At 45.1% G+C, this 23,453-nt stretch overlaps 1 protein-coding gene across 4 annotated transcripts in view; it reads right to left on the bottom strand.

The window, feature by feature from the left end:
- FBN1 (fibrillin 1) overlaps positions 1-23,240 on the bottom strand; it is a 217,779-nt gene extending 194,539 nt beyond the window's left edge. Inside the window, exons 1-2 of one of the 4 annotated variants that reach the window (XM_082198198.1) lie at positions 23,052-23,211; positions 22,289-22,674 (exon numbers count right to left, since the gene is read on the bottom strand). In XM_082198198.1, the coding sequence (XP_082054324.1) occupies positions 22,289-22,503 (215 nt within the window). In that variant the 5' untranslated portion in view covers positions 22,504-22,674; positions 23,052-23,211. Of the gene's footprint in view, positions 1-22,288; positions 22,679-23,051 lie in introns of those variants that run through there. The other 3 variants (XM_082198200.1, XM_082198201.1, XM_082198199.1) reach the window with 3 other exon arrangements.
- Positions 23,241-23,453: the final 213 nt, after the last annotated feature.

Genomic DNA, 23,453 nt, shown 5'->3' on the forward strand with positions numbered 1-23,453 from the left:
TGTGGTGGGCATGTTTATCTTGGAGTCCTCCAGAGGAGGAAAGCGATAAGCCTTAGGGAGCGGCCCAGGAGGATGAAAGAGGTTAAAAAAGGACCCCAGTTAAGGGTCTGAGCCTGGGACAAGGGGCAGCAGTCTAGAGCATGGGTAGGCAAACTAAGGCCCGGGGGCTGGATCCGGCCCAACCGCCTTCTAAATCCGGCCCACGGATGGTCCAGGAATAAGCGTGGTTTTACATGAGTAGACTATGTCCTTTTATTTAAAATGCATCTCTGAGTTATTTGTGGGGCCTGTTTGGTGTTTATACATGAGTAGAATGTGTGCTTTTATTTAAAATGCATCTCTGGGTTATTTGTGGGGGATAGGAATTCATTCATTATTTTTTTCCAAAATATAGTCCGGCCCCCCACAAGGTCTGCTGAACCCTGGTCTAGAGGATGGAGAGCTAACCAAGCAGGTCAGTGGAGGATTGTTCCACCCTTGTAATACAAGACACCTGTAGCCAGCTGCCTCCTACTGCAGTCACCTCAGGTGCCTCCTGTCAATGAGGAGCCTCCCCCTTCTGTAGAGGCCATTAAGAGTAAATTGGATGTTGAGCTGGCTCCAACACCACCTCCATCTCCAAGGACATGGAGGCACCAGCAATGGTGTGAAGAAACCTTGCAGGCCCAACTCATTCAAAGGAGTGCCTGTTTACCTGCCCAGTCCTATGACCCTGGCCACTTGCTGTGTTAAGAACTGTGCCCACCCTGGTCTTCAAAAGGAAAGTGCAAGGGACGTATCACTAGTTAGATCAGTGTCTTAGCTTACTCTTACTCTTAGTCATGGACCTATAACTCTTATACACCTGTGCAGGCAGTCCTGTAACCTGTGCCACGCCTATCTACCTTAAAGTCTGTGCATTAAAGTCTTTAGCAGAAATAAAGCTGGGAGTTACGAGTTCTTTGTCCAGCCATGAGAGCCAGGACACAAGGAAGCCAATCTAGTATGGCAATGTATATTATTACAAAAGACTAGGGATGGAAGGTGGTACCTTGGGTTACGAACTTAATTTGTTCTGGAGGTCCGTTCTTAAGCCAAAACCGTTCTTAACCTGAGGCGTGCTTTCGCTAATGGGGCCTCCCACTGCCGCCGTGTCGCCACCACGCAATTTCTGTTCTCATCCTTGGGCAAAGTTCTCAACCCGAGGTACTACTTCCGGGTTAGCGGAGTTTGTAACCCGAAGCGTTTGCAACCCGAGGTACCACTGTACTGTGGTTCTCTCCCTTTTTCATTTTTCCAATCTCCACATTTCTGCAGAAATCTGACAATTGTTTTCCCCACCCCACACAAAAAAAAAACCCCTCATGAACACTTATCAGCACTCCCTGCCCCGCCCCCTTAAAAAACCGTATTTGTGTAGTTTGGTATCGAGTTCACCTTTTTGCAAGCAATTTTCCCCAGTATAATGCATTTGGTGTGTTATATTCACCAATGTATTAATTTTTACACACACTTTCCCCCTAATATATGCATTTTTGTTAACACTGGTTGGTTAACTGCATTGCAAAATTTGGGCAAGTGCAAATTTCAAATGATGGCTGTGTCTTGGTTCCCACATTGTTATGGACAGCGCAAATTTGGTAAGATTCCCCCCTTTAATAAATGGGAACAGAACTGAATATGTTTCCCTATCCCCAACAAAACACCCACTGCTAGGATTTCAGGGAACCCCAGAACACAGTTCGAAAGCTACAGCCTGGTTCAGCCATGCTTATCTGCAATACACAAAAACAAAAGTCAGCCCAAGAGATTAGAATAGCCATAAAAAGCCTCCTTGCAGCACAGGAAGTGCTGAATTAGACTGTCCCACAACTGCCCCTGCAATGACCCTTCCCAACCAAGCAGAAACCCAATTGTGGGCAAGAGGCACTGTGCCCATCTATCAGCTCCCTAAGGAGCAACAACGCTGATCACCAGCAGGGCTACAAACACTGCCCGAGGCAAAAGCATTCCATCAGAAGTTCTGGCACTTGCTGGCTAAGGCTGGCAAAAGTGTGGGAGTTGAATAAATTAAGGCTGGGAGGCTAGACAGAGTGGGAAGAGCAAGTCTGAGAACTCAGCAGAGGGAGAGAGAGAGAGAACTGATAGCTGCAGAAAGGATACGGTGAAAGTGGTTGGTGGGGTAGGAGGATCTAAAAGGGTATACATACACAGACACACAAATGCGCATTTGGAATATTTAAGAGGAAATCACTGCTAATTGGGAATTCTAAGATTACGAAACAACACATTCCCCCCTCCCCTCTCTGCCAGCAACCCCTGGCCAGCTTCCACTCTTCAAATAATCACAATTTTGAAACAACTCAAACATCTAACTGGCTGTTAGTTGCAGCCACTCGGCTGCCTTCTTTAAACCAGGCAAATGGCCATGAATTTATTTCTAAGAACTAAAGAAAAAGGAAGAGCTCGCCCCTTGCCTGGAATCTGACTTGGAAGACCTCTCCAGTTACCTACTCGATGCAGGCACACACAGGGGCATATAAACCACCTCATATTGAGTCAGACCATTGGTTCCATCTTGCTCTTAGGATCATAGGTTTGAGTCCCACGTTGGGCAAAAGAGTCCAGCATTGCAGGGGGCTGGACTAGACGGCCCTCGTGGTCCCTTCCAGCTGTACAGTTCTATGAAAACTCAAAGCTACAAAATTCAAAAATAGTGGGTCATACCACTTCTCCTGCCATGACACCCAGTCCAAAGTGGGTTTTGCAAGTTTAATGCATGGGGTTTCCATATTCACTCAAAGCTAGAGTTAAGGCGAACAAACAGGATGCAATAGTTTCAGACAGCAGATCCCAGAGGAGACAAATTCCCTGCTTCCATAGAATCATTGGAAGCTGCCATATGGATGGACTCTTTGTTTGCCTAGCACTGACTAGCAATGGTTCTCCACTGCTTCAGACAGGAGATGCTTGGATTGAACCTGAGACTTTCATAGAATCATAAAGTTAGAAGGGGTCCCAAGGGTCATCTAGTCCAACCCCCTGCAATGCAGGAATCTCAGCTAAAGCATCCATGACATGGCAAAGGAGATGAATTACCACTGAGCTATAACCCTTACATCTCTGTGCCATTAAAGAGAGAGAGCAGAAACAGGTTTTAAAAGTGTCTAAGTACAGCACTGCATTCGCTGTATTATAGGAACATAGTAAGCTGCCTTATACTGGATCAGATCATAGGTCCATCTTGCTCTATATTGAATACTTGGACTAGCCGCAACTCTCCAGGGTTTCGGGCAGCAGGCTCTCCCAGCCCTACCTGGAGATAACAGGGACTGGACTCTTAGGACTTTCTTAATGCAAAGCAGATGGTCTACCACTGTGCAACGTCCCTTCCCATTATCACAGTCAGCACTGCAACAATATCCTTGTGGAATACAGAGCTCTGATGCAAACACAGGAGTTTCTGGTAAAGCACAATTTCCCCCACTCTCTGGAAAGTCGGGAAAAGTTCCATATGCGCTTTTATTGCATTGGTGGTGTTGACCCCAAAACTATAGCAAACAGCAAAACCATTCCAACACACACAAGTTATTCCAGGCCAAGATGTGAGAGTTGGCATGTACACAGTGATGAACTTTTCTTGCTTACATTTAAGTAAAAGCAAACTGTACATTTAATCAAAACAAATTGTCTCCTTTTAATCTTGTTTCTGCGAATTACAACTGTAAAACCAGGTTTTTTTATATAATTGCGGTAATTGCACTTGATTATGGGATGAAATTTGGCTCTCACATCATTATGACATAGAGTAATGATATTCTGGAGGGTTTGAGAACCACTTTTTATAGACAACATTATATAAGATAAAAACAACTTATATGATTCTTTGGACAAGCAAACTAAACCAAGTGCCCACCCAGAGTTAAACAAATGTTTATCTTATAAAGGAGGTGGTGATTGCTTCTACGTCTCCTATACCTTGTCCTTTGAACACACACACACACAACACCAAAGTGTATATTTCCCATGTGAAATTGTTTTTTTTTCCCCTATGGTTTATCACTTCCCTTTCTCTGTTACTCCTTTGCCTATGCAAATTTGGCTTGAAATTTCTGTAACATGCTTCATTCCAACTTTTGTAATTTTATTGTGCTTATTGTAATGTAGGAAAGGTGGAATAAACAGACTCCAGTTAGTTAGTTAGTTATAGTTAGTTATTTATTTAGTTAGTTAGTTAGTTAAACATTACAGAAAATTCATTTTAACATATTGGCCCAGTATACACTTAAGGCTTAACCACAGAATTATGATTGGCAGTACAATGGTACCTTGGGTTAAGTACTTAATTCGTTCCGGAGGTCCGTACTTAACCTGAAACTGTTCTTAACCTGAAGCACCACTTTAGCAATGGGGCCTCCAGCCGCCGCCACACTGCCGGAGCACAATTTTTGTTCTCATCCTGAAGCAAAGTTCTTAACCCGAGGTACTATTTCCGGATTAGCGGAGTCTGTAACCTGAAGCGTATGTAACCCGAGGTACCACTGTAACTGTAGTTTGTTGCCTTTATTCTGTTAAGATCGCAAACATGCAATGAAAACCATAGTTTAGCATGTCAAGCAAAGGTTGTGCTCACAGAGGATGAATATAAGGAGGCCCAGAGAGAAGGTAGAGGGACAGGGAAATTGCCTTAGCCATGGTTTGCTTTGTTCAGACGTAACACTTAATGCAAACCATGATTTGCAAACCCATTTACATAAAGGGGAGGAATTTAGGCAGGTACATTCTGTTCAAAACACCCAAGGTTCAATTCCTGCCAACTCCATTCTAAAGGTTGGGAAACTGGTGAGACACTGGAGAGCTGTTGCCTTAAGCAAGTGTGAGGAAAGCTTCCCATCCAAAGCAAAACATTAAGATACATCAGAGAATCCATAATGAAGAGAGAGGCCATCAATACGCATTGGAATGTGAAGGGAAAGTCAGTCAGAAGTGAACCTCCATCAAACATTTAAAAAAACGCATGCTGGAAAGAAATTGCATGTGTTTATAGCCACTTCGGGAGAATTCTGTACACAAGAAGCTGGCGAAACGCAAGCTGATTTAAGCAGAGCCGGGTGTAAAGTTACACCAAATGCAAACCCTGTTCAGGAGCGAGGTTACTGCCAGCTGAGCTGCCCCAAATCTGTCAGAGAGGAAATAAGCCTTTGAAATAGTGTTCGACTTACCATACCCCTTTTTGCCAGGTCTCATGACTGAGCCGAACAGGGTTAGGATCCAGCTTAAGTTTCCCCTGCCTCCGCCACACCTCAGTTAGCATCAGCTGAGCCCTGCCTGAAGCAGGAAGTGCAAGTTACACCAGATTATCTTCAGCTGAGCCAGGATCATCACCTCAACCCACCTGAGCTTGCAATGTCCCAACTCAGCTGAAGATCTACTACACCCTAGGGTTGCCATACATTCAGAATTTCCAGGACATAACTGTCCGGAAATCGCTGCAACGTCCAGGAAAATCTGGACATATGGCAACCCCTTTGGCAATGTCGTTTTTGACACCCCTACTGCACTCTGAATTGCTCATCCCTGTGAATCTTGCAATAGGTTTAACCCCTCACCTCAATTTTATTTGTTGAATTTATTGTGATATTGTTGAGCTATCATTCTGAAATGGAACAATTAAACATGTCTGATTAGACATGTCGCAAGATCTTGTGATTTTATGTATTTCGACACCTGAAAGTATATAAGGAAACAAAATACTGCATTTTTCGCTCTATAGGACTCACCTGACCATAGGACACACCTTGTTTTTTTGGGGGGGGAGAAAAAGAAAAAAAATATCTCCCCCTCTCTGCTCAGTGCCCCTTCAGCGAAGCGGCAGGAGAAACAGAGCCCCTTCCATTTCTCCTCCTGCTTCGCTGAAGGGGCGCTGCGCAGCTCTCCCTCTCTGCTGAAGCCAGGAGAGTCTTGCTCTCCCGGCTTCAGCGAAAGGAACCTGAAGCCTTCAGAGCGCAGCGTGAGTTCCCGCTGCGCTCCAAAGGCTTCCGGCGGCTATCCCTGAAGCCTGGAGAGCGAGAGGGGTTGGTGCTTCGGAGGCTTCGCGTTGCTATCGCTGAAGCCAAGGAGCCTGCATTCGCTCCATAGGAGGCACACACATTTCCCCTTAATTTTTGGAGGGGGAAAAGTGCGCCCTATAGAGCAAAAAATACAGTAATAGCAAGATGTTATGCACTACATTATGTCATTTGAAACAGTGTTCCCTAATCTTACGCTTTTGTGCAAGAGGCCCAGGGGGAGGGCTTTTTTCCTGCTATGAAAGTGAGCCGGAAAACATTTCAGATAAAATAAATAAAATATAAAGTTCAAATCGTGGACACTGATCTGCCTGTAACAGTATGACAAGGCATTTCTGGTGGGCATTAATATTGTTCTACAAGTCATTAGTAAGGTCACTTTTGGAACCCTTTGCTTAGTTTCCATCAGTTGCGTTCCATACAGATTAATTCAAATAAGCAATGACACAAGAAATGCAGAAAATACAAGCTGTTGAGAGAATTTCTAGCCTGTCCTATTGAAATACACACAGGTGTTGGGCAGGCAGAACAACAGGATTCCAACAGCCTTGTTCATTTCAATGGATCTCAAAGTAGATTGCTTCTGTTAGCAGTGTTGATTCAGCTTTCTCCAGTTACACAGTGCAAGTGAATGGTAAGCTGGGGCCAATAATATAATGGTCCTTCTATTTGACAGTCAGAAGCAAATGGCCATCCCATAACCATTGCTGCTTTCCTTCTCCCTTGTCCTCACTCACCCCCTCTCTGTTCCTCCTGTGCCCTTAAGGTAAAGGTAAAGGTACCCCTGCCCGAACGGGCCAGTCTTGACAGACTCTGGGGTTTGTGCGCCCATCTCACATCTATTGGCCGGGGGCCAGCGCTGTCCGGGGACACTTCCGGGTCACGTGGCCAGCGTGACAACGCTGCTCTGGCGAGCCAGAGCCGCACACGGAACGCCGTTTACATTCCCGCTGGTAAGCGGTACCTATTTATCTACTTGCCCCCGGGGGTGCTTTCGAACTGCTAGGTGGGCAGGCGCTGGGACCGAGCAGCGGGAGCGCACCCCGCCGCGGGGATTCAAACCGCCGACCTTTTGATCGGCAAGCCCTAGGCGTTGAGGCTTTAGCCCACAGCGCCACCCGCGTCCCATTCCTGTGCCCTTAATCCCTCCTTATTTACCTTTTTGCTCCATTAATAACAAACAGGCCCAAGAAGTAACACTCAAGCCCTTGACTAAGAATATATTTATTTCAGCATCCTGCCTTAATTCAGCAGGAGGGGCGGGGATAAGAAGCAGAACAGCTTTGCAGATGGACTGGGGATTCTGCAGCTGTGAGGCCTGGATAAAAGTCAGGAATTCAAAATGACATGCAGCAACGCCAAACACTTTACTGACCTCAGTTTCGATCACACTGAGAATGGCCAAATACGGTAACTGATCTTACTCAACACAGGGGGACCTCTGCAAAATATTACAGAAGCTTCCCAACATTGCTGGAACGGGAAGATTTCGTACAATCTGACAGAGGGGTGCCATTCTCACTTTAAGTGGGAAACAAACAGCACAATTCCTAGGGGCGAGTTCCTTTGCTACTCCATGCGCCAATACAACAATCAGTTCCATGTTTGACACTATGCCACTATGAGAAGAAAATGTTGGACTAGATGTGTTTTTCATCTGATCTGACAGGGCTTTTCTGGGCAGCTTTTGATGACTAAACCTTGGACCATCCTAGGCTTACCATGCCATCTTCCGATAAGTGAAGAATTTCCTCATCAAGAGATTAAATAGAAAGTACCTCATTTTCACAGACAGAGGCTGTATCTAGACACATCAAAAAAGCGCTTCAGGAAAACGCGTTGTAAACCTCATAAGAGGGAAATCACGTTGGCAAAAGGCAGGACTCCACAGTGCCATCTGGTGTCACACGCATATAAAATGAATTCTCTTTACTAACGTAGCTGAATCCAGGGATCCTTATGATCTTTGCAAAACGTATCCCTATATGAACCTGCCCCAGATGATAAGATCCTTAAGTGAGCACTTTCTCTTGGTTGCATCAACATCAGAAGCACAGTCGGTGGTGACAGAAGGAAGAGCCTTTTTGGTGGCTGCTCCCATATTGTGGGATTCCATCCCAAGAAAGGTTAGATCGGCTCCCTCTTTTCTACCCTTTCACAGGCAAACTAAAACAATCCTTTTCAGACAGGCCTTTGGAAATCAAGGTGCAGACAATGCTGATCACTGACAACGCTACCAGGGCAAACTGTCTTAACTGGTGGTCCTAAATACGTTTTGATGTATTTTAACTATTATTTTGTTTATTAGTTTGTATTTTAGAATTACGCTTTTAAACCATAAAATCCCAGCTTGGGAGAAAGGTGGGATACAAATACATTAAATAAATAATAACAAAAACAATAAAGTGAGGGGTATAATCCTCTGCAGTGTTGGATGTGCATGTTGGATGTACACAGAAAGCAGCCTCATACCAGGAATCTTCCACATGTAAAACATGTGTTCTACTGAACTATGCCCCTCCATGCTCATCTTCCAAATCAGTTTCTACAGATTAAATGCACAGAAATTTTAAGCAAGCACTTCACACTCACGAAGGTAAATTATATGCAGTTGAGACTTTCCTTGAAGATTGGGCTTTATTTATAGATCAGGTATGGGGGGAGCCCTTGGCCTCCCCTGATGCTGTTAAAGTACGTCCTATCAGCCCCAAGAAGAATGGTCAGTAACCATGGATGGTGAGAGTTGTAGTTCAACAACATCTGGAGGGCCAAAGGTTACTCACATCCGTTACAGATGATTGGAAAGAAGTAAGTGGATATATAGCGGCATGCATTAGCAGATTAGAACTTGTCTTTCCACTACAGCTCCCCACCCCTTCAAAATCAGATCCTGATGGTTGTGGAGACCCTCCAAAGATGATTTAGGGGGCCACAGGAGGAGGAGGAGAGGAAATGAAAGTGTTGCTGTGCCAAATGAACTCCACTGGTACTGCTTGGGTACAACCCATAGATTTATTTATTTTTTATACACACACAATAAATGCAACTATTGACTATTATATAACCACCAGTTAGACAATATCTCTGACAAATTTGTGACAGTTGTCATTTGTCATTTATGTCCATTAATAATACCTGCTGACACTGAGAATAGGTTTAGTACGAGTAAGCCACACTCAGTGGGATATATGAATTGGTAGACATAACATTCCCTCAAACACTTACAAGGAAGTAAGTCCCAATGAATGCAGTTGGATTATTTCCAAGTAAGCATCCATAGGATTGTGCCACTTTTTTATTTTAATGGGCTGTGTTCCAAGCTCCCGAAGGAATCACCTCCCCTACCACTTAGCTATTTATGCTCTCTCTATATATATATTTCTAGTGAACCCAGATAGCTATAAAGCATGGAGCTTTTATTGGCTTTGATGTGGAAGCAGATGACCAAACTCTGTAGCTCTGCTACACGAAATAGACATAATAGCGGCCAGATTTAGTTTGACAGAACTCTGCTTCCTAGCTGCACCCACAAATATGCTCAAGTGAGATGTATGCAACACAAACAAGCAGCAAGTCACAATTTGTAGTAAGTGAACACGAGGGTTAAAAGAAACATGTTGCTGGACGGCCTGCTGCCAAGGACAGAACAAAAAGATCCTGATTCATAAATACTGTAGTGGTTTCAAATGTTGCTCAATGACAGCATTCGTAAAATCGAGGCAGGCTAGAAAGGCAGTATTGCAAAAATCAAAACTGTATTGTATTGCACTAAGCCTCCTTGGAGAAAACAGGACATAGCCATCCTTCGTGGTCTGCTAGTGCAACAGCCCTTGCACTAAGGGATGTCAGAGTTTAAAGGTTGAACAACAAAGGAATCCATTGCCACCTGCACTAGCAGAAGCGTGTTGTGAAACTTCTGTAAATGTACTTGTTTCCTCTTGTGCAACAAAATTCTGCCAGCACAACAAGTACCACTACCTGACTTTACCTCAAGAGCATTGGATGAAGGTACGCTTTTGGTTGAAATTGCTTTTAGGTGTTTTTGATTTGTATGTTTGTGTTATGTACTGAAGTTCTCACCCTGGGCCAGCAGGGGGATACTGTAGATAGTTATGCAAATGAAGGATCGAAAGTGACGTTCAGTGATTGGCTAGTTACAGAAAATGGTTACTGTTGCATTCTAGTGGAGCTCTATATAAGCAGGCTGACTGAGCTCCTCAGTTCAGTTCTGTTCCAGCTTACAAATAAAGAGCTGCTTTGGAAGAATCGCTGTGTCGTCTGATATGTTCGCCCACAACTTAACAGTTTGGCTCTGTTTTAGAATGCTTTTGCTTTGTTTTCGTTTTTAAATTGTAGACCGTTTGCCACCTGGGCTCCTTTGGGGAGGAAAGGCAGGATATACATTCAATAAATAAATAAAATTTAACTCGGCACTACATGAGATGCAGCCCAATGGTCTCAGGACATGGGCTTGAAGGAACATGATGCAATTACCCTGCAAAAGCTAAGTACCGGTATGTCTGGGTGTGGTCAGGACCGGAATGCGAGACAGTATGGAACCTTGCCCCTGAAGTATCATGAGGAATTTATCTAAAACAAGGAAAGGAAGTTTGAGCCTCCAGAAATGGAACAATGGAGAGAGCCTTCTTGGTGGCTGCTCCCGGACTTTGGAACTCCATTCCTGAAAAAGCTAGACTGGCTCACTCTTTCCTGTCCTTGCACCGGCTGCTGAAGACTGTTATATTTCGACAGGCATTTGGGTACTGGCTGTTTTTAAGTAGTGCTGTGCTGTTTTTACTATCTTTGTTTTAACAGATCTGTTTTTGTATTGTTTTAATTATTGTTTATAAAATTATAGTTAAATATAATTATATAGTTATAGTTAAAAAGTAGCTAAACTATGACCTTTTATATGTTTTTAGCCTTCTGTGTTGTTTTAATTTGTGTAAGCCACTTTAAGTCCCAATCTGGGGGGAAGGCACGATATAAATCAATATGATAAATATAAATGCTTGACCTTGACCCCAGGATCTCTGATCCTATATACAATTGCCTCAGTAAGACCCAGGACTGGCAAACAGCATACTACGAAATGCACATACCGGTAATATAAAAACCCAGTTATCCAAACATTCTAGTTATCTAAACACAGTATGCACCCCTAGCAAATATGTGGCTATTTGATTATCCATAAGGCAATTTCAAGGAGTTGACGTTTATTTCTTTTCTTTTTTCTGCTGGATTTTTTGAGCTGATGTTCTCTTGAATTCTTCTGCCTGCTGGAAGCACATGTCATAAAAGGCAGGCTACTTCCTGATAAGCTGCTCACTGGCAACACGCAGGAGTCGCGTTAGAAAGTGCACCTTTCTGGCATTCATCTGACTTCACATGTTGCTCCCAGTTTCAAAGGCATCTTGCCATCTAACTCTGCCTGGGTACATAGCGTGGCACTGTCAGCAATGAAAACAGCCAGCCAGGTGTGCCAGCCAGAAGCTGAACGAAAAGAGCATTTGAGGTTTTCCCCGCCTAAACCAATATTTACCAGTATGGTAAGTCTGATTTTCTCAAGCAGGCTTTTAGTGGTAAATATTGGTTGGAAATGAAAAAACCCATAAGCCTTAATTATAAACTGGGATATTAGAGTTACCACTGAGATATTTGAGAGACTAGCCCTTAACAAATCAAGTGGGATTTGAACCACAGAAGGGAGAGGAGCTTGCATTTCAAATTGCATTTCTGGAGAGAGAAGCGGGATAAGTATGAATTTTAGAAGTGTAATATGAATGATATTTTTCTTAATTTGCATTTTTGCTTAACCTTAATTGCAAATCATAGGAAAGGTAAGAAACTATGAAGGGAATTGAAGAACAGCCTGTCACCACTGGATGAGACTCGCCTCTGACTTCAGAAATTTCACAACACACTCCAAGTCTTTTTGGCAGACGTGGGGATAGTAAATTTGTGTAATTACTTACTCACTCACTTACTCACTTGCACACACACACACAATTCCTGAAATGCTGAATACGCCATCAAAATCCAGGCTTTATCTAGAGTTGGAGGCAGATGAGGAAGACTTAAAAGCCCCTTCCTCCACAACCAGACTGGAAATGTTAACAGGCTAGCGCAAGAGCGACAGGTTAGTTAATTCCTCCTCCTCCAGTCTGCTGACAGAAGGCAATTCTTTTAGTCCAAATGAAATAACATGACCTACAAGACTTTCAACAGGCTAGTAAGAAATCCTCAAAGCAAGTAACATCTGTGGGCTCATTCACAAGCCAGGATTAGAGTGATGAACCAGAAAGATACACAATCAAATTCACAGCCATGAAGCGCACTGGGTGATCCTCACAGGGTTGTTGTGAGGATAAAATGGAGGAGGGGAATGATGTACTTACTATGCCTTGAGCTCCATGGTGTAAAAATGGAATAGAGATAAACACAGAGTTAGGAGTTCTCATTTTACTGCATCACATTTCATGATACTAGCCCACTTATTCAAATATCCTGCAAGATAATTCAGTAGGCAACACATGGAAGGAAATATTAAATCAAAAAATAAATTTGGAATCTAGCCCATTTGCTGCAAGAATCTTCCTTATCTAACCATGACTATGCACATTGGTGATGAAGAACCTGTGGCCCTTCAAATCTTGTTGGGACTACAGCTCCCATCAGCCCCTGCCAGCACGGCCAATAGTCATGGTAATGATGGGAGATGTAGTCCAGCGACAATCTGCCTCACGTGGACAAGAGGTTCAAACAACATTGCCTCTACAGATTCTACAGTACACTTCTATGAAATACAGTGGTACCTCTGGTTGCGAACGGGATCCGTTCCGGAGGCCCATTCGCAACATGAAAAGAGCGCAACCCGCCGCAGCGTGTCTGCGCACACGCGGGTTGCGATTCCCCGCTTCTGTGCATGCGCGCGACATCATTTTGCACTTCTGCGCATGCGCAGACAGCGAAACCCGGAAGTACCCCTTTCCGGGACGTAACCTGAAAGAACGTAACATGAAGCGGACGTAACATCATCAGGAAGCAACAAACCTGCTATATTTGCCACAATTATATTAGGATATATTAGGAAAATCAATCATGTGAACAAGCTGAGATCTCCACAACGGTTCCAGGGTAATGTTGTTATACTCACATATCTCCTCCCCATCTTCCTTTCACACATAGGTGCCAACCCCCTAGGGTCCTGGGCACCCACAGAATTCCCCATGAAGAGGCTGGGCAGGCACCCACAAATTTTGGTGCAAGAGCCATGCACGCTGCATGGCACCCATGGCCCTGGGCACCCACGGCTGCAGGGCCAAGTTGGCACTCCTGCATACAAAGCTAAACCCTATATCAGGATGGTTTTTTAGCCCATACCATCTAGAAGACCCTGCTTCAAAGCAGGGCTTAAAATGCTGGGTCATGAGATCTCAATATTCAAATGAACACCAGTTCAGTAATTCTGCACTACACATTGCAAGGTGGTTTAAAAAACCTAACCAGATTTGACACAGTTTTTTTAAAAAAGCACACACAACAATCATGAGATTTAAACTCTTTTATTCTTCTGAAATGTTTCAAGAAGCTCTTTCTGTTCATATGCTTGAGAGTCAAGTCAGAAAACTTTCTAAAAACAGATGGAGTCTACTTCCCCCCCCCCAATCCACCCGCTGCTCTTTCTATCCAAACTACAGTTACATGAAAACAAAAGTCTACCCGCATCTGCTAATGATTTATACTGTAATTCTTAGGTCTCGGAATATATTTGTACTTTGGAGAAGAATGGACTGGGAGGGGGGAGTTGTATGCATTTTCTTGCAAAATCTGAGAAGGATACAAAGTCAAAACATTTTTTAAAGACCCACTGATTTCAGTGGGGAAGGGGGATTAAGCACACTCTCAAAACTGCCCTCCCCACCGCCCTTTGAAAAGTGTAGGGCCTTAGATATGATGGGTTTGGCCAAATTGTACCCTGTGCTTTCTCATCTTGTTTTAACTTTGATTTATGCAACACATCCTCACTGTATCTGTAACTGCTAATATTGTTCATTCATGATATTTCTCGCCGGTTTCAATATTCGATTATGGCAACAAGCTCTATGTAAGATTTCCCTTGTACTTGGTTGAGAAAGTGGTGTTTGAGCAGAATGCTGCACAGTTGTTGACAGGAGTCAAGCACACCAAATCCCTGTTCAGAGGTTTACACGGGCTGCCAATTTGTTAGCAGGTCAAATTCAAAGTGTTAGAATTAGTATATAAAGCCCTTAACAGCTTGGGACCAGTTTACCTAAAGGATCACCGCACCCCATATTTGACCACTCAACCACTTTCGTTGGCAGAACTGGCATTTCTAAAAGCACCACATAATGTTCTCTCTGCACTCATAAGGACCCAATATTTAGTGTAGCCAGCTTCTACATTCTGGATCTCTCCACACACACACACACACACACACGCCCAATGGTCAATAGGCAGGTGTATTCTCTGCATTCTTTCCAGCACGCAATAAAAACGTTTCCATTTGAGCAACCCTACTCAAGCCATAGGGACACGGGTGATGCTGTGGTCTAAACCACAGAGCCTAGGGCTTGCTGATCAGAAGGTCGGCGGTTCGAATCCCCGCCATGGGGTGAGCTCCCTTTGCTCGGTCCCTGCTCCTGCCCACCTAGCAGTTCAAAAGCACGTCAAAGTGCAAGCAGATAAATAGGTACCACTCCGGTGGGAAGGTAAATGGTGCTTCCGTTCACTGCTCTGGTTCGCCAGAAGCAGCTTAGTCATGCTAGCCACATGACCCGGAAGCTGTTTACGGACAAACACCAGCTCCCTCAGCCCACAGAGTGAGATGAGCACCGCAACCCCAGAGTCGTCTGCGACTGGACCTAATGGTCAGGGGTACTTTCACCTTTTACTCAAGACATACAAAGGTTGATGTGGATTTTAATTTGTAATTTTACCTTACTATGTGTACCTTTACTGGTTGATTTTATTCATTTTGCTTTTCCATGAACTTTTTTTTTACGTTGATTAAACAGTTGCTTCTACTTTAAAAGACAGCTGAAGTAGAATAAAGCAATCCCAAAATATTATTAAATATAACTGGGCAGTCAGTTTCAACTAAAATCATTACAAATTACCTCCAGCTTTGTTCAGTCAGATAAGATAATCTCTAGTAAGTATTTAGGGCTTCTGTTAAGATTGTGGAAATTTTAATGATATCATCTAATACTGTTAAGTAGCTCCGGTCAAGGAGGTTACTAAGTTGAAATGTATTTCAAAGTTAGTATTCCAAGCCCAGTTAAAAAGTAGTAATGGCTATCTTAGCTTCATTAATTTAAATGGGTTTACTCAGAGTAGGATTAGAAACTGAATACAGCTCATTGTCTAATCCAGAAAACACAGTCAGTTAACAATGGCTACGTTCTGCCTCACTGCCAGAGACATTATGCCCCCTGAATACCTGTTGCTATAAACAGGTGGCAGTTGGGCAGGTGGGCAGTAGTGCTAGGAGGCTTCCCACAGGTGGGTATCTGGTCAGCCACTATGAGAAGAGGACTAGATGGGCCATTGGTTCATTTTATGTTCTCAATTCTAACCTGCCAATGAACGTGCCCAAACGCAGGCTCATCTTCTCTGGGAGGACTAACAACAGACAAGCCTTAAAAGGGGACAGGAGGTTACAATAGACCTGGGAGTCAAGCCTGTTGCTTGTCCTCAACATTATCTCTAGTGTCCACCTATACCATGAAATAAAGAGGCACAGAGTGCCTGCTGACACTGCTTCCATGAGGCCACTCAATCCCAGGATCTCCAGACACAAGCAACCAGCAATGGCATAGTTTGGATAGCTCAACTGGCTAGAACGTGGTGCTAATAACACCACAGTTGCAGGTTCCATCCCCGTAAGAGACAGTTTTATATTCCTGCACTGCAGGGCGTGGGACTAGATGATTCCAAGGATTGCTTCCAACTCTATGGTCCTTTCTAAGGCGACTAGGCAAGGATATGGAACCTGCAACACTGCAGCCCACATCATCCCTGGGTAGTCTGTCAAATGGTTAGGGATGAGGCGAGTTGTAGTCAGGCAACATCTGTTGGGCCACAGGGTTCACCATCCCTATCGTGTGTGTGTGTGTGTGTGTGTGTGTTAAATTTTCTGTTTTACAATTTAGAACGTTCATTTAACCAACCTTAAAATATCAATGACTTCCCTTCTTCTCTTTCCATGGTTTCTTTTGCATAACAAAAATCCCTGCATATTTTATATAAACCAAGCCATTCAGTATTCCATTATTACATCCATCAAAACTTATTTACACTGTTGAATTTATCTTAATGCTGCCAACATTTTCAAGTGTACACTATTCCCCCCTATATATTCAATAAACATTTTCCAGTCTTCTTTAAACATATGTTCTTCTTGTTCTCTTATTCTATATGTTAGATCCACAAGCTGCGCATATTCCATCAGTTTAAGTTGCCATTCTTCTTTAGTTGGGACCTCGCTCATTTTTCATTTTGGGGCTAACAAAACACAGACCTTTTCTGACACCTGGGAATTTCCATCTGAATTATCCTCAACAAAAAGGACTCTGGGGTTTTTTGGGGTGAAATGCTTCACCATTCCTATCTTAAGTCTTTCTTCACCAGGACCACGTGCCAATAAGACTTGCTGCTGGAAGCCAAGAGAGCATCTCAGGAATGGAGTCAGAAAGAGATATGGCTGCCTCAATGGAGGCATACAATTTGGACAAAAAAGTTGGTTTCCATGTGGAAAAATCAAAATTGGAAACAGAATTATTAGATCCAAAATTTAAGAAGTTGTCAAGAATGTATAACTTGTTGTTGAAATGGAATACTCAGGATGAAATGGTGAAATCAGCTATGATTAAATGGGCACAAGATGTTGGATATAACATAATGATGGCTGACTGGGAACAGTTATGGACCACAGGTATGAAATTCAGGGCATGTAATGCCGTAAGAGAAAACTTAATGAAAATGATTTATAGATAGTACATGACACCAGTCAAGCTTGCAAAAATCTACCATTTGCCCGATAATAAATGTTGGAAATGTAATGAGACTGAAGGTACATTCTTTCACCTATGGTGGACATGCCCAAGGATTAAGACATTCTGGGAGATGATTTATAACGAAATGAAAAAGGTATTCAAATATACCTTCCTGAAGAAACCAGAGGCCTTTCTCCTGGGCATGGTTGGCCAATTGGTGCCAAAGAAGGATAGAACTTTTTTTATGTATGCAACAACAGCAGCAAGAATACTCATCGCGAAGTATTGGAAGACACAAGATTTACCCACCTAGGAAGAATGGCAGATGAAGTTGATGGACTATATGGAACTGGCGGAAATGACTGGCAGAATCCGAGACCAGGGAGAAGAGTTGGTGGAAGAAGACTGGAAAAAGTTTAAAGACTATTTACAGAAATACTGCAAAATTAATGAATGTTAGAAGAATGTTGGAATGAAGTTATATGGCTTTAGTAGAAATGTTATAAGGAATTAAGTATAAATAGATTAATAGAATATTAAAGGGAAAAAATAAGGTCAGAATGTTAAGATAATTTTAGGATAGAAAACAGAGGAAGATGGAAAGGAATTGCTGAAATAATTAACAGAAGTGGAATACAAAAAGGGAGGTGTGAGGAGGTTGCTGAAATAAGTGAATGAAAGATAAGATATTGAAATTATTTGATGTGTTTTAAATTGCTTTTGTTTTGTTTTGTTAGTGTAATGTGTTAGTGTTTTGTGTTAGTGTTAGTGTTATGTAGTGTTTTTGCATTGTATTGTATTGTCTATTCTTTTTTGTTGTTGTTTTTTGTAGTGTTTAAATTGTTGGAAAAGCAATATTATTATTTTTTAAAAAAAGAGATATGGCTGCCTCCCCTGTGCTGTTTTGTTACCTGTCCAGGTGAGGTCACGCCCACCTCTGGTCACGTGCAGAGGAAGTCTGTCCCAGCCCAGGAGGAAACAGGAAGTTCCGACTGGCTGGTCCAGACATCACCTTTTTATGTCCACTCTAGGAATGTTGTATTTGACTGCTCTGTGTTCCACATCCCACAATATGGAGCCCAGCATCCCAGGTCTCTAGGTTCAACACTACGTCATACTGGTTCTATTTCCTTGCTTAAACTACGTCATACTGGTTCTATTTCCTTGCTTAATCAATGCAAGTATTCTTAAATTGAGCTAAAAGAAACCCACAAAAACAGTACAGGACATACACAAAGGAACAGAAAAGGAGCAAAAAGAAGAGACAGGGAAACCTAAAATTACGTTGTAATTGAACCTATTACCTATAATATGAAACCTATTACCTATAATCCTGTCAAGCTCCATTAAAATTAGTGTGCGAAAGGCAGATTTAAATTAATTCAGGCATCCCTGCAAAGCTTACTTCAACCAAGGACCATAGGATATTTAGCAATTGCCTCTTTGCAAAGTAAACAACTAAAGAATATAACCTTCCTGGCTTAGTTTCCTCTTGGTAATGCTTAAAGGAGGCTTAAACCATTTTTCACATTCACTTAAGGTGGCTTCCTCTTGCCAGAGTTTTGACAACTTTGGAGTCAAAAGGAATGGCACTGGGAAGGCAGCCCAGGGACTCATGCAAAACATCACATCACGGACATACCAAATATTAGCCTGTGCAGCCGTGTAACACTGCAAAACAGTTTGGTAAGGCAAAACCAAAAGATGAGCACAAAACACTGGAAGAATGCAATTCCTGCAGTCATCATAGGCTTATATACAGTGGACGCTTGGGTTGAGAAGGAGATCCATGCGGGATGCATGTTCGCAACCCACAGTGGCGCGCCTGCACACGTTGCGATTCACAGGTTGCGATTCAACGCTTCTGCGCATGCGCAAAGCGCGATTTAGAGCTTCTGCACATGTGCGACTGCTGAAACCCGGAAGTAACCCGTTCCGGTACTTCCGGGTTTCGGCGGGTCTGTAACCCAAAAAAACGCAACCTGAAGTGTCTGTAACCCGAGGTATGACTGTACTATGAAAAGGAGTAAAATGAAGCAGCGGTGGGGGAACCTGGGGCCCTTCAGACGTCGAACTTCCACCAGCTCCGCCCTTCACAATCAAAGCACAGGGATGATGGGAATTGCAATCCAGGGTCACAGGAGCCTGCATAACTCAGTTAGAGCATGGTTAGAGCATGATGCTGATAACGCCAACATTGCAGGTTTGATCCCTCTATGGGACAGCTGCATATTCCTGCATTGCAGGGGGTTGGGCTAGACAGTGGCGTAGCGTGGGTTGTCAGCACCCAGGGCAAGGCAAGTAATTTGCGCCCCCTAACCCGTGGATTTGCGCCCCCTAACCCTAACCCTAAAATGTTGTGCCTGGTGCGGCCGGCCCCCCCTGCACCCCCCATGCTACGCCACTGGGGCTAAATCAGTCAACGCTAATTGATTTCCATGCACTCTAACTTTGTATGTGCACACACCACATCACAGCCTCCCCAGCAACAGAAAAATCCAAAATTCACAATTCTGATCAAACTGTAAAGTCTTATGAGGTCACAAGGCTAGTCAAGACTGTATTCTTTAGAAATTTTACATGAAACACACACTGAACATTCTCTCTCTCTCTCCCACACACACACACACTCACACACAGAGAGACATTCCTCCCCTCTTCAAAAAGCCATCTCTGCTTTGAGTTAGCTTGTCAAATTTGCAAAACAGACAAACAAACAATTAGCACCCACTGATGCTCTGCAAGATCATACTTCCCTGTTCTGGCACTGCAAATAAAGGAAGTCAACCCCTTCCTCTCTTGCCTCCAAACACAGAACAATGAGGATGCATCCACCAACTGCCACCAATCTAGATGTTCCACATGCAAGCCACTTACAGCACGTGTCCATTCATACATAAGTCACTCTGAGTTTAATGGGGCCTTATCCCAGTCCCAGCGAGTTTGCATAGGATTGCAACTGTAGAGTTTAAGCAAGATAAACAAGAGGGCAAATTAACAGAATGAGGTGCCAAAGCTGCTGGCGGAACAGTTAGCCATAGCTGACTCTAGCAAGTGAGCCCAGGCACATTCTGAAGGAGAAAGAAGGGATAAAAGAACACCCACCATGGTGGGGCACTGACACTCACCTGACCTCTGGGTTGGTCGCATCACTACAGCTTACCAGGAGGTAGAGGGGGGAGGGAGAGAGTGAGGTTGGCAGGTGCAAAAATACTATGGAGCCACTCCTGGTACTCTTGCCAGTAGGTTTCCACAGCACCAAACTGCCCACTCCCTTGCCTGCTACTTCCCAGTATGCAGCAGGTCAGATGAGCAGCATCTGCTACTGACCACCAACCCCAGGATCAGTAGCTACCCCAGTTTGGAAAAAGATTAATTCCCAATGCAAGGGCACAATCCACCTGGATGGAGGAAGGTTTGCACAAGGTCACTCATATGCAGCTGAGGTGCACATTAAAATGACTGCGGAACTGGCAAACTTAGAGCTACTCAAAGGATACAACGTATCCCACACAACCAATACATCTGCACTAAACATTTGTGTCAAGTTGCCCAGCTCCTGTCCCATTTAGAAGCAGCGTTCGAACGTAAGGCCAAGCTAAACCGTGGTTTAGCATGAAAGCGCTGGCTTCCAGGGAGGCGATCGCAGCCACTTTGCTCTTCCGCAGCTCTTTTCGCTCAGTGCAATTTGGCAGCTAAGCCAAAACTGTGGTCCTTGTAGTTCTTGGCTTGTGGTTTAGGAGAGAGATTAACCACGATTCCAGGTTGAGGCAACATGCAAAGCTAAACTTGGCTAAGGTGCCATGCTGTGCTGAGATAAAAGTGCCAGGGAGGAGCAAAGTGGTCATGAGCCAGTATACTCTTGCCATAGTTTGGTCGCTGAGTAGCTTGTTGGTAGGTGTGGAGGGAGTTATTACTTAGGCAAAACCATCTATCTGAGCTATCTTGTTCCCCAATTAAGCCAACAGAGCAATTTATAATATCACTGCACCAGTGTACTAAGCATTCACACGTACATACCCTGCTCCCCCCTCAAATATATTTGCTGGCAAAGCAGGTTTCTGAATTAGGCTGTGTATGTCCACAGGCAAGAGTGGAAAAACGAGTTAATGTTGTGGGGAGCTAAACTCCTGCTTTAAACCAAGAGTTCTCTACGGATTTCAAAAGCAAGGGAAAGTGGCACGACTTAGCAACACACTAGGTGGGCCAGATACCAGTCAACCTCTCCCCACACTATCCACCCAAAAGGTACACCAGGATCTGTTTTCTCCAGCAATCCCCCAACCTTCACAGTCCTTGTGAATAAAGCCCATTCCCTAATCAACACAGGAAACTCCATTATACCAGGTCAGACTATGTAGCCCAATATTTTTTGGCAATGGTCGTCTCTCATGTTGCCGGCTACCTGATCCTTTTGAACTGGACATTCCAGGGGTTGGGCATGGTTCCTTTCTGCCTGCAAAGCACATCCCTGAGGTACAGTTCCTTAATTACCAGAACGTAGGGACAACTCTACAACACAACAGTGGAACAGAGAAAGCAAGAACCTGTGCCTGCCCAGGCAACTTTAATCATTTCTTGCTAGGTTGTATTTCCAGGGTTCAGCTCAGGATAACCAACAGAAACCTGTCACATCCAATGGGTTCATTCTAACAAGGAGGTCCAACTTCCACCGGTTCTAGTTTGCATGGCCAATGGTCAAGAAGGATGGGAGCTGTAGTACGGCAGTGACCCCTGCTCTAGCCCATGTCAGCTCATGTCAGAAAAAAATAGAAGATGAAGAAGAAGAGGAGTGCTGCCAAGCTCACTTTTGCATTGCATGGGGATCTGACCATCTAGCACAGAGGAACTCTTCCAAAGGTCTTTCCCACCATGGCTAACATCCTTTGTGGTAAAGCTGCCTGGAACCAAACCCTTCTGGATGCAAAGCATGTGTTCTAATGCAAGGCAAGGAGTGAACCCGGAGCAGTCTAGCATCCTAGCTGAGGAGCCGCATGCAGAAGAAAGCCCCAGATTCAAACGCAGTTTTAAGAAGATCGGCGAGCTGATGGTGGGGAAGGACCTCTGGAGAGTAGCTGCCAGCCAGAGCAGACGGTACCGGGCTAGGTTGGCAAACACTCTGGCCTCGGTATCAGGCAACTTCTTCCCCCGTCCCCGTCCCCTTCCCCTCCCTCCCCGCGCACCGGCCGGGCACCCGTCCCGCGCCTCATTCCAGGCAATTACCCTTTGAGCGCATCGTGCCCCGCGGCGCCTCCCGCCTGCCCTCTCCTCTTGGACCGGCTGGCTCGGCTGTTGGTTTCCTTCGCGGCGGCGGCGGCGACCACGTCCGTTTCCAAACTGCCTTCGGCAGCCCCTCCGCCCGGAGGGGAAGAGCAGGCGACCAGCAGCACAATAAATCCCAGCGTGAACCTCAGCAGCAGCAGCCCGGCCGGCCGCATCTTGCCGGTGGTGGCGACGACGGCGGCGGCTCCTCTCCTCGTCCTCCAAGCTTTCCACCCGCCCTCCTTGCACTCGGATCGCGCCCGCGCCGCTGCAAGGGGGCTCGCCTGCTGCCTGCCTGCCTCCTCCGCGCCCGGGGCAGCTCGGCTTCAGCAGAGACTCTCCACTGGCTAGCTTAGGAAAGAGGGAGAGAGAAAAAGGAACCGTTATTAGATGGGGGGAAGAGGCGACAGCATCGCCCCGGCGCCACCGGCAACAGGCTCACTCCCACAACCGCCACCCTTTTCCTGGCTGCCCCTCTCTGGCCAGGCATGCCGCCTCCCGCCCCCCCGGGGGAGCGCCGAGCCGGGCGCCCTTCTCCTCAGCTGAGCTCGCCTCGCCGGAGCATCCGAGCAGCTGCCCCCGCGCCAAAAGTTCTCCTCAGGCAGCCAGCGTCTTCCCGGAGGCGCCTGTCACTTGAGGGACACCTCTGGGGAACGGGCTTCAAGGCTCCCCTCTTCCCACCCCCGTTTGATTTCAAAGAGAGAGCCTCGGAGGTTTGAAGGACCTGCGCCCACGGGAGAGTCTCTTGCTGAGGCTGCTGCTGCTGCCGGCCGAGGTAGTGCGAGGAGGGCTGCTCTGCCAGCCGTGGCCGCTGCATCCAGCACTGCTTGCGCTGCCTGCCGTCTCCTTCTTCCTTCCTTGCTCTCCCCCGTCTGCCTTCTCCTCCTTCGCCTCCTTCTCCTCCTCCTCCTCCTTTTCCCCTCCCCTCTTTTTTTTTCTCTATTCCCTTCTCTCTCCCCCCCCCCAACCTCTTCAAGTATCGTCTGCGCGGCGTCTTTACAGCCCCCCTCCCTCTTTCCTTTCTCGCGAGAGAGGGAAGTGGGGGGAAATTTAGCCAAAACAAAACCCGGTTGGAAAAAAACACACAGAGAGAGAGGCGAGTTCCCTCTTCGCGCGCGCGGCGCGT

This window comes from Podarcis vaucheri, assembly GCF_965113315.1.
Source record: "Podarcis vaucheri genome assembly, chromosome: 14".
NCBI classification, from domain to species: Eukaryota; Metazoa; Chordata; class Lepidosauria; order Squamata; family Lacertidae; genus Podarcis; species Podarcis vaucheri.